The 16,348-nt window shown below is 40.0% G+C and overlaps 1 protein-coding gene across 8 annotated transcripts in view; it reads left to right on the top strand.

Annotated features, from left to right (window-relative positions):
* The window catches only part of ehmt1a (euchromatic histone-lysine N-methyltransferase 1a), a 57,349-nt gene extending 45,462 nt beyond the window's left edge, over positions 1 to 11,887 (top strand). For 7 of the 8 annotated variants that reach the window (XM_088375272.1, XM_088375267.1, XM_088375273.1 and 4 more), the window contains 7 exons: positions 7,931 to 8,075; positions 8,991 to 9,068; positions 9,172 to 9,287; positions 10,422 to 10,508; positions 10,593 to 10,671; positions 10,930 to 11,105; positions 11,341 to 11,887. In XM_088375272.1, the coding sequence (XP_088231398.1) occupies positions 7,931 to 8,075; positions 8,991 to 9,068; positions 9,172 to 9,287; positions 10,422 to 10,508; positions 10,593 to 10,671; positions 10,930 to 11,105; positions 11,341 to 11,434 (775 nt within the window). In that variant the 3' untranslated portion in view covers positions 11,435 to 11,887. The remainder of the gene's footprint in view (positions 1 to 7,930; positions 8,076 to 8,990; positions 9,069 to 9,171; positions 9,288 to 10,421; positions 10,509 to 10,592; positions 10,672 to 10,929; positions 11,106 to 11,340) is intronic. The other variant, XM_088375269.1, reaches the window with a different exon arrangement.
* The last annotated feature ends 4,461 nt before the right edge of the window (positions 11,888 to 16,348 follow it).

The raw sequence follows: 16,348 nt of genomic DNA, 5'->3' as shown, positions 1-16,348 counted from the left end.
ACGCACGCCCGGTCCTACTCTACTGAGCTCTCTTTCACCTCCGTGGATGGAAGTCGGGGGCCGGCGCTCGGCCGGGTGGCTGTCCGGGGACGGTGGATGGGGCTCGGACATGGCTTTTACGCACGCCCGGTCCTATTCTATGGAGCTCTCTGCCACCTCCGTGGCTAGAAGTGCCACCTCCGGGGATGGAAGTCCACGCCGCCACACGCCTGGTAGTCGGCGCCGGTGCTTGGGGCCGTGTGGCGGTGAACTATTTGTTATAATTATTTGATATATTTTATTTCATGTAGCAACTTGTACATGTTTTTATCGTTACAGTTCAGTAGTTGTTGGCTCGTTGAACTCTTGTTTTGATAAATAAAGAGCCGTTTACCAAACCCACGTCTTTCCTTGTACTTTGTTAACGCTACAATATAGTTATATACTAGATCTGTGGAATAACGACGAGGCTGACGTCAGGGCGCACGCGTGGCATTGTTGTCAAAGGACGAGGAATTTGATCGATGGATTTAATGATTTGGAGTGACACAGATGGTTTGATAATATTGCTTAAATAATAGTTATTTGATATGTAATTTACTATATATCGTTATATGGGCCTGTGGAATATTTTGAAGCGCACCCGGCCGGCATTGTTGACGTAAAGGACGATCGATGGATTTAATGATTTGGAGTGACACAGATGGTTTGATAATATTATTGCTTATATAATAGTTATTTGATATATTATTTATATATCGTTATATGGGGCTGTGGAATATTTTGAAGTGCAACTGCCGTCAGCTGCGCGCACCTGGCCGGCATTGTTGACATAAAGGACGATCGATCGATTTAATGAATTGGAGTGACACAGATGGTTTTATAAACGTGTTATTTATGTAATAGTTATTTGAATAACTCTGAATGTTACGTCAGACCCGTTCTCAGCTCTTCGTTTGTGTTTATGTCACGTTAGCATACCTATCGTTTAGCCTGTTGTTGCTCACTCATGTCTGTTCTTGGTGTTGGATTTTGTCGAATAAATTTCCCCCAAAATGCGACTTATACTCCGGAGCGACTTATTTATGTTTTTTTTCACATTATTCTGCATTTCATGGCTAATGCGACCTAGTATATTCCGGAGGGACTTTTAGTCAAACAAAAAAACACAAAGGTACGTTTTTACTTTTACAAGCATGTGGGTAACATGATGTTGCATGTAAGCTAATGTTAGGCTGTTGTCATGATATCGTTAAAGAATAAATCTTCAATGATAGATAGATAGATAGATAGATAGATAGATAGATAGATAGATAGATAGATAGATAGATAGATAGATAGATAGATAGATAGATACAAAAAAAATTCAACAAATTTTCAGTTTTCATCAAAAGGAAAAACTCCAGAATTGATTGTCAAAGTCTGCTTTATTGTCAATATCTTCACATGCCAAGACATACAAAGAGACCGAAATTACGTTTACCACTATTCCATGGTGACAAGACATAGTACACAATATACATACAAGTAAACAACACAAAAAGTAAAAACAAGAAGGCACAAACAATGAATAAATAAGAGCGATGAATAAATAATAAATAAACAAATAACATAATAAATAAGAGGAGTAAAATTGGAGCAAGTGTGCATACAGCAGACAGTCAGAATATAGCACAAAAGTACAGGACGTTACATCACACACAATCGTGGTCGCCTTGCGGGTGAGATGGGAGGTGTAAATGTCCTTCAGGGAGGGGAGTGAAGCACCATTAATCTTACCAGCTGTGGTCACTATGCGCTGCAGGGCCTTCATGTTGTATTCAGTGCAGCTACCACCTCACACAGCGATACAACTGGAGAGGACGCTCTCAATGGTGCCACAGTAGAATGAGGTCATGATGGCTGGAGGAGCCCTTGCTCGCTTGAGTTTCCGCAGGAAGTACAGGCGGCGCTGAGCTTTCTTCGCCAGTGACGCAGTGTTGGTGGTCCAGGAGAGGTCCTTACTGATGTGCACCCCCAGCAATCTGGTGCTGCTCACTCTCTCCACCACAGCACCGTCGATGGTCAGTGGCAGGTGTTGGGTGCGACCCTTCCAGAAGTCAACAACAATCTCCTTGGTCTTGTTGATGTTCAGCAGGAGGTTGTTGTCCCTGCACCACGTTGCCAGAAGGTCGACCTCCGACCTGTATTGAGTCTCGTCGTCCTCGGTGATGAGACCCACCAGAGTCGTGTCGTTGGCATATTTCAGCACGCGGTTGCTGCCGTAAGTTGCAGTGCAGTCATGTGTCAGCAGGGTGAAGAGCAGCGGACTGAGCACGCAGCCTTGGGGGGGGCCCCCGTGCTCAGCGTGATGCTGGCAGAGATATTGTTGCCAACACGTACTATCTGAGGCCTCTGACAGAGGAAGTCTAGTAGCCAGTTGCAGATTGTGCCATTTTGATATATTATATTCACCTTGGTAGCCCACCAAGCAGGACATTTTTTTTAACAAAACTGTTGAAATTGAGTGATGAAATTAATGGTTTTTGGGTTGCTATACTGCCAAAATCCAGGAGTTTCCAGGGAGCTTTGCCCTCTGAGCACTACATGCTTCCGTCTGCTGAAAAGGTCTATGGAAATGATGATTTCATTTTCCAGCATGATCTGGCACCTGCCCACAGTGCCAAAACCACCAGTAAATGGTGAACTGATGGCATTATTGTCCTCGATTGTCCTGCCAATTCCCCTGACCTAAACCCCATAGAGAATTTGTGGGGTATTGTAAAGAAGAAGCTGAAAGACACCAGACCCAACAATGCAAATGAGCTAAAGGCTGCTATTGAAGCATCCTGGGCATCCATAACACCTCAGCAATGCCACAAGCTGATTGCCTCCATGCCACGCCGCATTGATGCAGTAATCCATGCAAAAGGATTCCCAACCAAGTTCTGAGTGCATTAATGGACATTTTCAAATGTTTGATTTTTTTTTTCTGTCATAAATCTTTTTTTTTACTTGGTCTGTGGAAATATTCTAATATTTTGAGATAGGATTTTTGACTTTTCTTTACCTGTAAGCCATGATCAGCAATATTAAAATACCGTATTTTTCGGACTATAAGTCGCTCTGGAGTATAAGTCGCACCAGCCATAAAATGCACAATAAAGTGAAAAAAAACATATAAGTCGCACCAGAGTATAAGTCGCACTTTTGGGGCAAATTCATTTGTCAAAATCCAACACCAAGAACAGACATGAACCAGCAACAACAGGCGAAAAGATACGGTATGCTAACGTGACATATTCACAAACGAGGAGCTGAGAATGGGCCTGACGCAACATTCAAAGTTATTCAAATAACTATTACATAAATAACACATTTATCAAACCATCGGTGTCACTCCAATTTATGAAGCTAAGCAAAGTTACAAGCTACAACACAGCTATAAGCTACGCTACCAAGCTACGCTACAAGCTACGCTGCAAGCTACGCTACAAGCTACGCTGAAAGCTGCAAGCTGCAAGCGACAAGCCACAAAGCTACAGAACAGAAAACAACATCATGCCTGGAGATAGACACAAAGGTCGATCTTGGAAACGAGGAACCTCCTCATGACCAGCATTGACAATTCTGTGAACATCGAAGGGTTCTCCTCTGCAAAACGAACAATCTTAGCCGCCCTGCACCGCACCGGACTTAGCAGAGTTTATTGAGAAGGGACAGAAATGTGTTCAGCTGTGGCTGGACCACATCTCGCCAAGCCTTGTAACTAACTGCCTTGTAGCCACGATAAGAAGAAGAACTCCAATTCATTAAATCCATCGATCGTCCTTTATGTATACAATGCCGCATATGCGCCGCACCGCTGACATCGGACTCGTTGTAAGTTGCATTTCTAATTATTCCACAGACCCATATAACGATATATAAAGTATATTTCAAATAACTATCATATTACAACAATATTATCAAACCATCTGTGTCACTCCAAATCATTAAATCCATCAATTAAATTCCTCGTCCTTTGTCAACAACGCCGCACACGCGCCGCAAAGATCTAATATATAACTATATTGTCGCATTAACAAAGTACCAGGAAAGACGTGGGCTTGGTAAACGGCTCTTTATTTAACAAAACAAGAGTTCAACGAGCCAACAACTACTGAACTATAACGATAAAAAGATATACAAGTTGCTACATGAAATAAAATATATCAAATAACTACGACATAAATAAGTTTTTCAAACCTTGTGTCACTGCAAATCATTAAATCCTTTAAACGTGGGGCCCTTCGTCATCTTCGTCATCCCGTGATTGAATCCTTTGTCCTTTATGTAAACAACCGCCGCGCTGCTGACGTCACTTTCAGTTCAAATGACAGTAATCCCTTGCTACATCGCGGTTCGTTTATCGCGGTTTCACTACATCGCAGAGTTTTGAATTTTAAAAATGTGTGAAAAAATTTACATATAAGTCGCTCCTGAGTATAAGTTGCCCCCCCACCCAAGCTATGAAAAACCCTGCGACTTATAGTCCGAATATTACGGTAATAAAAGGCTTGCAATATTTCAGTTGATTTGTAATGATTTCAGAATGTATGACATTTTTGTTTTTTTAATTGCATTTGAGAAAATAAAGAACTTTCACACAATGCTCTAATTTTCTGAGACAGTCCTGAAAACTACATATCAAATAGCTATAATATAAACAACAATTTTATCAAACCATCTGTGCCACTCCAAATCATTAAATCCATCGATTGAATTCTTTGTTCTTTCTGTAAACAACGCCGCGTGTGCGCCGTGCCGCTGACGTAGTCAGTTGCAGTACAAATTACAGTAATCCCTTGCTACATTGCGGTTCGTTTATCGCGGTTTCGCTACATCGCGGATTTTTTTTCCCCAAATTTAAAATAAAACAAATTCAAAATAAAACTTTTAAATTGAGGAATTATTGTACAAATGTTGCCCACACGTCAGCAGAAGGCAGGGAGTGCCCACACAATTGCAGTGCGTACACTTGTACCTTTTCATTAAAAAATTGTTATAATAATAGGAGTTCTAAAAACACATTTAAGAGTGTTATACCTTGTTATAGAAAAATCGTTATACTAATAAAACAGTTCTAAAAAATTCAAGATGGCGGCGCCCTAGACGGCTGCGGCTGCTACGGCTCTCGACAATCTGCGAGCATTTCTACAAAATATGCCGCCTAGGACGCTACAAACAACACAAAGATCAGTTAATCCATCCAGTAGATTAGTATATGACCGCCAGCGCCTGCTGGAGTTGCGGTCATCAAATGTTTTTGGAGGTGGTCAGCAGCACCAAATTCCTGGGGGTCCACATCACAGAAGACCTCACCTGGACTGTAAACACCACGGCACTGGTCAAGAGGGCACAGAAGCGCTTGTACTTCCTGTGGAGGATGAGGAGAGCCCAACTGCCCCCACCCATCATGAGGGCGTTCTACAGGAGCACCATAGAGAGCATTCTGACAAGTTGTCTCTCTGTGTGGTGTGGAGGCTGCACAGCCTCCGATTGGAAGAACATGAGGAGAGTGGTGAGGACAGCAGAGAGGATCATAGGGGCTCCTCTTCCCTCCATTCAGGACATTTCATCTCAGCGCTGCATGTCCCGTGCCCGTAACATCATCAATGACCCATCACACCCCCACCATGGACTGTTCTCCCTGCTGCCCTCTAGGAAGAGGTTTCGCAGCATCCGCTGCAGGTCCACCAGGTTCTGCAACAGCTTTTTCCCTGCTGTCATCAGACTGTTGAACACTAGAACTGTTGAGCTCTAAACTGGACTCTGCATCACACATTCACAGAACTGTACTTTATGACACTACGGACCTCTATCTTGCACTATCTCGCACTACCAACTTTACTGAACTTGTATAAACCCTTTAAATAGAAGTTTAATACATGGTTTAGCATTCCTCTGCACACTCTTAAATACTGTTTTGCCTACATGCACTATTGCATAATTATCACTGCTGCACTTTATACTTATTTTTAATATATATATATATATATATATATATATATATATATATATATATATATATATATATATATATATATTTGATAGGATATGTTACTTCTATTCAACTGCAATATCACTACTTTGTTGTAAGCCGTATGCAACGAACACATGGTGCAGACAAAATGACAATAAAGTTTGTCTAAGTCTAAGTCTAAAAACATATTTACAGTATGTACACTTGTACCTTGTTATTAAAATTGTTATAATAATAAATGCTGTTCTAAAAACATATTTACAGTATGTGTTAAGAATGCTCCATGTTATTTATGTTATTCAGCCGTGCTTTGATTTGAGGTAGGGTGCTTTATTTTGAAAGCTGTTTTCAGCCAATCCCATTTCAAATCACTAAATCTCCTGACTCCGGAAGTCAGTGAATGGACCTCATTATCAGTGAGGCTCCAATTATTCCACAGACATAGTGCGCCCTCATGGGGTTTAAAGTCAAAATAACATGTGAAGTGATCAACTATACTAGTAAGTAAGTAATGTGTTAATGGTCAAGTAAAAATTTGGGAATACTTTCACATATAAGTTGCTCCTGAGTATAAGTCACCCCCCACCCAAACTATGAAATAAACCGCGACTTATACTCCGAAAAATACGGCAAGTGCATGTTATCATTAGAACATTAAATAATAGTTTCAAAAATGTAAATAATACAATAATAGTATATATTACATACAGAAAATATTGTATAAAGATTGAAAATATAAATATATGCGTGTGTGTGTGTGGGTGCATGTGTAAATATGTAGATGTAACGTTCTGTTGTTAACCTTGGTTAAACAGGGACCTCTAGTGGTCACAAGTTACCATAGCAGCGCTATGCGCATTTTGTAGATGTATATTGAGATGTTGCTAAAGTATACATAAGTATAAATTATACAGAATTTTATTATTATAACAACTTTTTATAACAAGGTACAATACTGTAAATATGTTTTCAGAAGTCTTATAACAACCTATTTTATAACAAAGTACAGCACTGCAAATGTGTGTTTAGAACTCTTATTATAACAACTTTTTTTTGCCAGAAAAAAAATCTGCAATACTGCGAAACCGTGATAAACGAACCGCGAGGTAGCGAGGGATCACTGTATATAAATTAAAGGTACAGTGGTACCTCTACTTAAAAAAAGCCTATATTTACGAACTTTTCGAGATACGAACACCTTCTCTACACTGTAAAAAGATTTCTGAAACACTCGTCCCTGAACAAGCAGGACTTTGCACACAAATGTTGTAACACTGCTTGAAAAATTTAATTTGACCAGGCACTTCTTTGAGATTCTGATGTTGGGGTACTGCAATGATTTGTGTGGATTGATGCCTTGAACGACGGAACATTTTGATCCCTCCACTTCGGCATCATTGAGTTATTTGGACTACAAAAGTCTTTCCGAGTAATAAAGATGGCGGACTTTCAAAACCGTTTGGCAACACCTATTACCTTGTTTGATTTGTCCCGCCCCAACGGATATGATGTAATAGATAAAAATACATAATCAAAAATGGAGAAAACTGAACAGAATAAAATATAGCCTTCACACAGATCATAAAAGTATCTCTGCAGCACCTGGAGGGATATATTACACTTTTCTACACTCTTGGAGACTCCAAATACACAAGAAAATACATTTTAAAGCAAAAAAAGTGAATTTTCCATGATATGTCTCCGTTAAGTTGGATGGTAAGGCAGGGGTTCACTATATTCACCTTAAAGCGTACCTTTACACTGTTAATTTGTAAGTGGGCAAAGTAACGAAATTAGCAGGTGAGCTAATAAATAATAGATATTACAACACCACATTTACAGTTAAAGTATGTTTGGCTGAAATTGTGGAATTTACATTTTGATAAAGATTTGAGATGACTACGGTCTGTTCTTAAAATGATACCTGTATAACTTTCCCTCTTTTAGGGACATTTCTCGGGGGTATGAGACAGTTCCCATAAACTGTGTTAATGGGATTGACAATGAACAATATCCTGGAAACTTCAAATACATACCAGACAACTGTGTCACTTCCCAAGTAAATGTCAGCAAGGACATAACTCACCTGCGGGTAAGATTTCAGCATTGAATAATGAAATGATGACAATAATATAAATGAAGAAACTTTGAACAGAACAAGAACACAGCGCTAGCTAGCTAGTGTTAGCTGCTGGTGCTAGCCCACATTTAAACTTATTTTTTACGATTAGTGAACCAATTGACCAGTTCAGTGCCAGCCATTTACTGTACTCTTTTCTATCAGAGGAACGCAATAGTAAGATATAGTTGTAGCAATGTAATCTATGTTATTACAACACGGGACACAGCACTGCACCATTATACCGTCATTTGATTTGGACACGGAATTGCCATTTTTGTACGAGATGACAGTCACTAGCCATCCCCATTTCAACAGTCTTCATCCTGGTAAAATGTTCCATGCATGTCGAACCAGGAGGAGACCTAGTTGGGACACACTTAAGAAGCATGTCTCACATCTGGCCTTAAAACGCCTTGGTGTCCCCCTGGAATAGATGGCCAGAAAAAGTGAAGTCAGGCCATGCCTAATTAGATTTTTTCGCCCATGACTCACTTCTGGATAAGTGGAGGAAAATAGATGTACAGTATGCAATCGCCAGTAAATTCTGACAAACAATCCAGATTGGAAATTCTACCAATCATAATATCCTCTTCAGTCAGAAAGTAATGTATGTATGCCCGTGACAATATTTTAAAAATTGTAATTTAGCTTTACCACTATAGTTTACAGTTTTAAATTCCATTTTTATATGACCCGACAGACCATAATTTCATGGACGTTAGTGCTGATTATTACTGCTTATGGTAATGCCACATCTTTGGTTAGTTTTATAATCTTGGGTGCAGCTAAAGTCACTTATTTTCAAATCCCTGATGAGACAAGAGTCAATTTACAATTTCATCATTTATGAAGGTTATGTAACGGCTCTTTAACTGTCTCATTTAGCATTGCAGCTGCACTGATGACTGCTCATCCAGTACCTGCACTTGTGGTCAGCTCAGTCTGCAATCTTGGTATGATAGTGTAAGTCTGACACAACAAAATGTTTCCTCAGTTTTATTTTGTGCTCATGCCACATTCTACTTTGATTATGTCATTAGTAGCAATTTTACATGTCTGTATGTAGGATGGCCGCCTGTTACTGGATTTTGCTCAGCAAGATCCTCCAGTGCTCTTTGAGTGTAACCATGCTTGCTCATGTTGGAGGACCTGCAAGAACCGAGTTGTTCAAAATGGACTGAGGTGAGACAATCTAAAATGTTTTCAAGCAATTGGCTTATAGTGTACACTTGTGGGCAATATCTTTTTGTTCCTTTGTAGTTACTTTTTATTGGTCGAACATCTTATTGTAATAATACTTCTTCATTTGATCCTACATATTTAATTAAATCGTATGGTAATTTCTCGCCACCTCACGATTTGAATTGATCACATATCAGATGGCTCTCATTTATAGATGCATATTTTTGTGTTCATTTTATTGTTTTCTTATTATGTTGATTGCTTGTATCTTGTAGAACATTTGAACTCTACTTTGTAAATAACTCACGGCTTGCTGCCCCCATATGTTTGTATGGTTTTTGGAGTTTTGTATTTTCATTTTCATTCAGTTCAATATTTAACAACAACCACCCAAATTTTCCCCACAACATTTTACTTTCATTATGCTCTGTCACAATCTTACCACACACAAGTAAGGCACATTACTAACATCAACACCAAAAGGATTGTGCACTTGGTGACGTGACTTCATTAAATATTTTAGGTGTGCGTCACATGCAGTACATATACTTGAACATGAACTTACTGTGCTAGAAGGCAGATTCAGGAGGAGGAACTCTGTAAATGCGTGGCTTTAGTTCCCAAAAGTTCGTAAAATATCCCCTCTCTGAGCCGTGACCTTATCATGCGCCCCATTGATCCTAGGAACTAAGTTGTGTGGGACTTTATGACCTTGGCAGGGTAATCCATGGCAAAGAGATCCAAGGTGAGGGACCAGACAAAATAGAAATAATTATATCTAGCAGCTGTAAAAGACCCTCACAACCAGGATACATAGGACAAGAGGTCTATCAAATCAAAAACGTTTTGCCAGTCCTTGATGTGTGTTTCAGGAGTATGCGCCCAGGTCCAGACCCTAAAAAAAACAGCATTACTTTTCTTTGCAAACAGCAAATCACCAGCGGCAACAGCGTGCGATGAAACAATGAGCGTTTAATAATTTTTCATTTCATACATGGTTTAATGAAACAACCAAAGTGTCTCGTAGCATGTGGAATAATATCAACCACAGAATTCCTTTCAGTTTTTTTTGTAGGTGACCTTTTCTGAATGTTAACTCATGAAATTATTAATTAAATAACTCCTTGTTCCTAGAGTCCGACTTCAGCTCTTCAAAACAGAGAAAATGGGCTGGGGAGTGAGACTCATGCAGGATGTTCCACGAGGGACATTTATTTGCGAGTGAGGAAAATGTTTCTTAATTCACATAATAAATTTGGTGACTTATTTTTTAACATGAACTGTATAAAACTGTCATTTTTGCAGATATGTTGGTGAGATCATAAGTGACACAGAAGCTGACACAAGAGAGAATGATTCTTTTCTCTTTACACTAAACGATAAGGTGGGTTGATGCTTTTTGATTAGCTCAGACCATTTTATGCATGTTCATTAAGTGAGGCTTTACTAGAGTTAAGGAGAATTTTTTTCTGTTCTCCATCAGCAGGTTTTGCATGGTGCAATCTCAGATTTTTTTTCTGTACCATTATGAAATCTGTGCACCCCAATTGGTGCACCCTACAGCCCTTGGCTTAATTTGGCAGTTTTTCTAATCAGCACATTGAGATCAAGTAAAGCTTGTTGTCCTTGTCATCCTGTGCAGGTAGATGACATACATTGCATTGATGCAAGACTTTTTGGTAACATTGGCCGCTTCATTAACCATTTATGTGAGCCCAACCTATTGGCCCTGAAGGTATTCACCATGCATCAAGATTTGCGGTTTCCAAGGATTGCTTTCTTCTCCAGCAGAACCATTAAAGCTGGTGACCAAATCGGGTGAGTGATAAAACTGTCTGTTGAGCCCTAATGACCTATTGTGTACATTGCTGAATCAGTACAGAAAAAAAATGATATATATTTATATTATATTATATTATATTATATTATATTATATTATATTATATTATATTATATTATATTATATTATATTAATATTTTTTTTAAAAAATGTGCCAACTTTTTTTAGACTGTTAAAACTGAGAGCACATATTTCATTACCTCTCTTCATCAGGTTTGACTACGGTGAGCACTACTGGATGGTGAAGAGTAAATATTTCAACTGCGAGTGTGGTTCACCGAAGTGTCGGTACTATTCTGGAAGATGAAAGATGGACGACCACATTGTAATATAACAGGAGGTTTTTTTCTGTCCCTTGCTGTACATATGAAATGTACCATTTTCCATATTGCTGGCGTCAGGCCTAAGCCTCTTATGTCAAGTTAGCAAATTTCACATTTTTGTCACAAATCTATACTATAGGTGTGTGTGTGCGTGCGTGCGTGCGAGCGTACGTGCGTGCTTTTTTTTTTTTTATACAAATTAATAGAGCTGTGCACAAATGGGTAGTAATTCGTTCACCCGTCCGACAAATTGATAATGGAATTTATATGATGTCGTGACCGGAACCAGCATTTTGTTTTGAAGGTTTCTGTACTGCAAGTCCACTTATGACACAAACTTAAAGCACCAGTTGACAGATCTTAAGATGTGTAGAGACTGTACACATGAAATCATACCTGATGTATTTAATCTACTATAAATCTTTTTGTGGCACCCAGCAAGTCTTCTCTGGTGATTTAATGTAAAGCAAACAAATGCACGTTGATCCCAACACCGCCCCCCCCACACACACACACACCCCGGTTGTTAGTCTAAACGCCAACAACGCAACAAGGTGCCGATTTGCCCCAAACATTTTAAAATGCTAACAGAAACAGGAAAAAGGAAACTTAACATGAATGATTCAGGCAGGCAGCTTGAATAGACATCAGTAGATTGAGCCTTTACTGTGGTGTTGAAGAGGGAGTCCTGCAATGGTGTCTTTGTTAAAGTCCAGGTTATAAAATGACACGTGGCCTGTATCATCGCGACGAGTCTGATGTTACAAATAACAACCCAATCCGTGTCAATATTGCTAAAGAATTCAATGAGTTATGATGAAGTAAGCCAAACATAAACACTCTTGCTGTTGTCTTATCTATGATCATGGCCATTAGCTATTATTTTTTCAAATAATTGAATGTCTGGCTTTGTAATTATTTTTGGGCAGCATATGGTGTGGATAAAGAGCTATATAACTCTGCAATTACTATTTAGGACATATTTTATTCATTTTCTGGAAAATAGTTGCCAAAAATCCCTACCCCCGCTGAGTCCAGGCCCTACAGTATAGTGTTTGTTAGGTTACGGATTTTAGTTATTGATCTGACTCCAAATTGCGATCAACACTTAACACATAAATTGCTATGTCCTAATCCACACACTGGCGCACCTAACAATTTTGCGAGTTCGTTCTGTCAAAGAGAAGACCAGTAGATCAATTAGACCAAATTTACCAATTATTTATTCCTGACAAAGCGCACTAATACAGGCCTGGGTCCCGGGTCCCTCACACTAAAACTCGTGCGTTTTTGTGACCACCAAAAGACGACAAATTCTTCCGGGTTGCCCAGTTTTAAAGAAACACAATATGAATATTAAAGCATGCAAAATATTGTGAGATGATTGGTCGATGGCCATCTCCTCCCCGGTCCAGGTGTCGCTGAGGTCAGACGGTTGGGTTTTCCCCTCGAAGCCGTGTCTCATAGACGTGCTGTTGTTCTCGTTCCTCACCGACCTTGAGGTGGTCTCCTCCGGTACTCCCTATCCGGGCCTATTCTACAACACTTCGAAGAAAACAAGTTCATGCAGTTTGCCTGCACATTCCTCGGCCCCCACCAATCCACACGAGCACTCCAATACTAGATATTAATATGATTATTATAAGTTTAACACAACCTTAAAAATATGTTTGCAAACTCCCAAAAGCACATTTCCCTTTATTCCCTCTCATGACCTCATTTATGAGGTCATCACCCGTTACCCTAGCAAACAGCTAGCTACCAGCGCGCTGTCGATCCTTCCTTCCCCCCGCTGCTCATGTTGAGTCACCAGGGCATATTGCCCCATCGGTGGCAACGGGCCAACGGTTTTCTCGATCAACCGGACAGTGAGTGACCTAATACATGGAATACAACAACAATCGCATAAAATCATAATTGTAATAAAAATAGCTACAGCAACAAGCACAGACATGATGAGGCCTTTCCAGCTTCCGAACGTTTTCATTCAATCAGACCAAATATCGGTGTGTACGCCTGAATGATCTTTCATCTTTTTGTTCAGTGTCCTTAGTCCTTCCAACGCCCTGGTCAGTCGGCCTCCTGGTGCCGTGTTGTTTGGGATGAAAGTACAACATGCATCACCAAACATTCCACACACACCATGTTCCTTAGTCAATAGCCTGTCCAACGCAATTCTATTTTGGAACGCCATTAACGACGTTGCAGCCAATTGTTCATGAACTGCGGCGAATGATTCAGCTGTATAATTACCCAGTCGTTGGACATTGTAATGAAAGTAATTAGTACGGTCTACATTTTTATTGGGAGTGATCCATAGGAAGATACTTTCGAATCCCGAGAACACTTGATTAACGAGTTTATACTTATCTGGCACACCCCGGGGCACTCCTATAGTGTCAATATATGTTGGATCGTCGTCGCTCAACCACTGGGGCAAAACGTCTCTTTTGCTTGCTTCAGGAGCCCCGCCAGTGGGGACTCCAGGTTCCAATTGAGATTCTGTATTTCAATGGGGACAACCACCACAGGCATTATCAACGACACGAGGGCACAGATACCTGATGCATTCTTTGGCAAGCGATCCTATAATTTGTCATCTACACACCACAACCAGATGTCACTGGTCTTCCTCTGCTCCTTCCATCATTGCTGGGTGAATTCTGGCATGTCCTGTTAAAGCTTGAAAGCAAGTGAATTTGGAAAAAAAATTGTATATCACAATTACACATTGAAACCTACTCACCCATTTCTATTTTACCACTCCCCCTTTGACACATTCACCCAATGTGTCATTACGTATCAAAAGGAACCTGCAAAGCGTCCCCTCTCATCACCACACTCATTGTAGACAAGCCCACGGAACCACTAGTTACCATCTGGGCCCCAGGACCATCACCCCAAGTCCTTGAAACTTGACTGTCCACCACACACACTCGGCAACACAAACAAAAATCATCGCACTCCTGTCAGTGAGCTTATAGCCCGGCTGACAGCGGACATTTGTACACACAAAAACAGACATTGGTCGATGGCCATCTCCTCCCCGGTCCAGGTGTCGCTGAGGTCAGACGGTTGGGTTTTCCCCTCGAAGCCGTGTCTCATAGACGTGCTGTTGTTCTCGTTCCTCACCGACCTTGAGGTGGTCTCCTCCGGTACTCCCTATCCGGGCCTATTCCACAACACTTCGAAGAAAACAAGTTCATGCAGTTTGCCTGCACATTCCTCGGCCCCCACCAATCCACACGAGCACTCCAATACTAGATATTAATATGATTATAAGTTTAACACAACCTTAAAAATATGTTTGCAAACTCCCAAAAGCACATTTCCCTTTATGTTGAAAATGGCTTGCTCTCTTTGATAATGCAGGTTATTACCAGAGGCCAGCAATGTTTAAGATAATAAAAACAGTTTTGTTCATGTTTTTATGTATATTTGACTTTTCTAGTTAAAGACATGATGAATTGTCCTGAAAACATAAGCATGCAGGAAAGTGTTCTCAGTGCTTCATTTTTTTTCACACTAAATGGACCTCGAATGGAATGGGTTTTTTTCACAATATTCTGCACCCAACACCCCAGAGTGTCACGCCCCCCCCCCCCCCCCCTTCCTAGTTAATTTTTTAAATGACAAAGCTTACCAGAGATTGGTGTAAAAGTGCATTTTGTTGTTAAGTGCGCTATTATGGGTTTAATTAAGAGCCTGGGTAGGTTGAGTTAAACAAAAAACTAATTAATTTGTGTTTAGAATAATTTTAGCTGTTAGTATTACCCAAAAGATGGTTGGTCAAGTTTATTTCACACTTGATCTTTAAAGCATCTGGAAGCCTCAGTGGTCGGCCTCAAATCTGAGGAAGGGTAAAGAAGCTTCCATTGAGTGCAGCGACCTCCATCCAAAGTAAATAGATCAAGTTCCCAACCACCAGTACTCTTCCTAGAGCTGGCTGCCGATCTAAACTAGTCAAATTCAGATAAAAGTATACAATTCCATAAGAAACCTATAGCATGTCTTTGACATATACATATTGCATCGACCAATATTGATATATTTTCGATATATTGTCAAGAGTGTTCAAGACCTCAGACTGAGGTGAAGGTTTACCTTCCAACAGAAGAGCGACCCTAAGTCAAGACAACAAAGTAGTGACTTCATAAGAAGTTTGTGAATGTTCTTACGTGGCTCAACCAGAGTCAAGACCTGAATCCGATCGAACCACTCTAAAGCGATCTTGAAATACTGTTCACCGACGCTCCCCATCCAACCTGATGGAGCTTGGGAGTTGCTGCAAAGAGAATGGACAGAACTTTGTAAAGAAAGGTGTGCCAAGATTGTGGCATCAAATTAAAAAAATCTTGATGCTATATTTACTGCAAAAGGTGCCAAAGTATTGAGCAAAGACTGTAAATATTTATGAGCATGTGATGTCTAAATTTGCACACACAAAAAATACACTTCACATTGACAATGGAATGTCGTGTGTAAAAAAAAAAAATCAATTTTGGGATGTGGCTGTAACATAAAATGAGTAAATACTTTTCAGATGCATGTATGTTTTATGCCAAGACAGCTAGAAAACAGATCAAGTGCATCTGTCTCAATGGGTATTCACTCCAGAATGCAATAAATGTTTATAAAGCAGTGTGACCCATTACATCTAAGTGGAATTGTACAATAAATGATTCTTTATCATTATTTATTTTAATAGATATTTATATTAAATACATCAGTTACATCACACATTTTTTAAGTACAAAGAATAAACATTTTAAAAATAACATCCATCCATCAATTTTCTATACCGCTTGTCCCCGGGGGTCGCGGGCGTGCTGGAGCCTATCCCAGCAATCATCGGGCAGTAGGCGGGGGTCACCCTGGATCGGTTAAAAATAACATTT

This window comes from Syngnathus floridae, chromosome 5 (assembly GCF_059516105.1).
Source record: "Syngnathus floridae isolate MCC-2025c chromosome 5, RoL_Sflo_1.0, whole genome shotgun sequence".
Classification (NCBI taxonomy): Eukaryota; Metazoa; Chordata; class Actinopteri; order Syngnathiformes; family Syngnathidae; genus Syngnathus; species Syngnathus floridae.
Note: the sequence above shows the minus strand (reverse complement) of the source record. Positions and strands in the feature narration are given on the sequence as shown.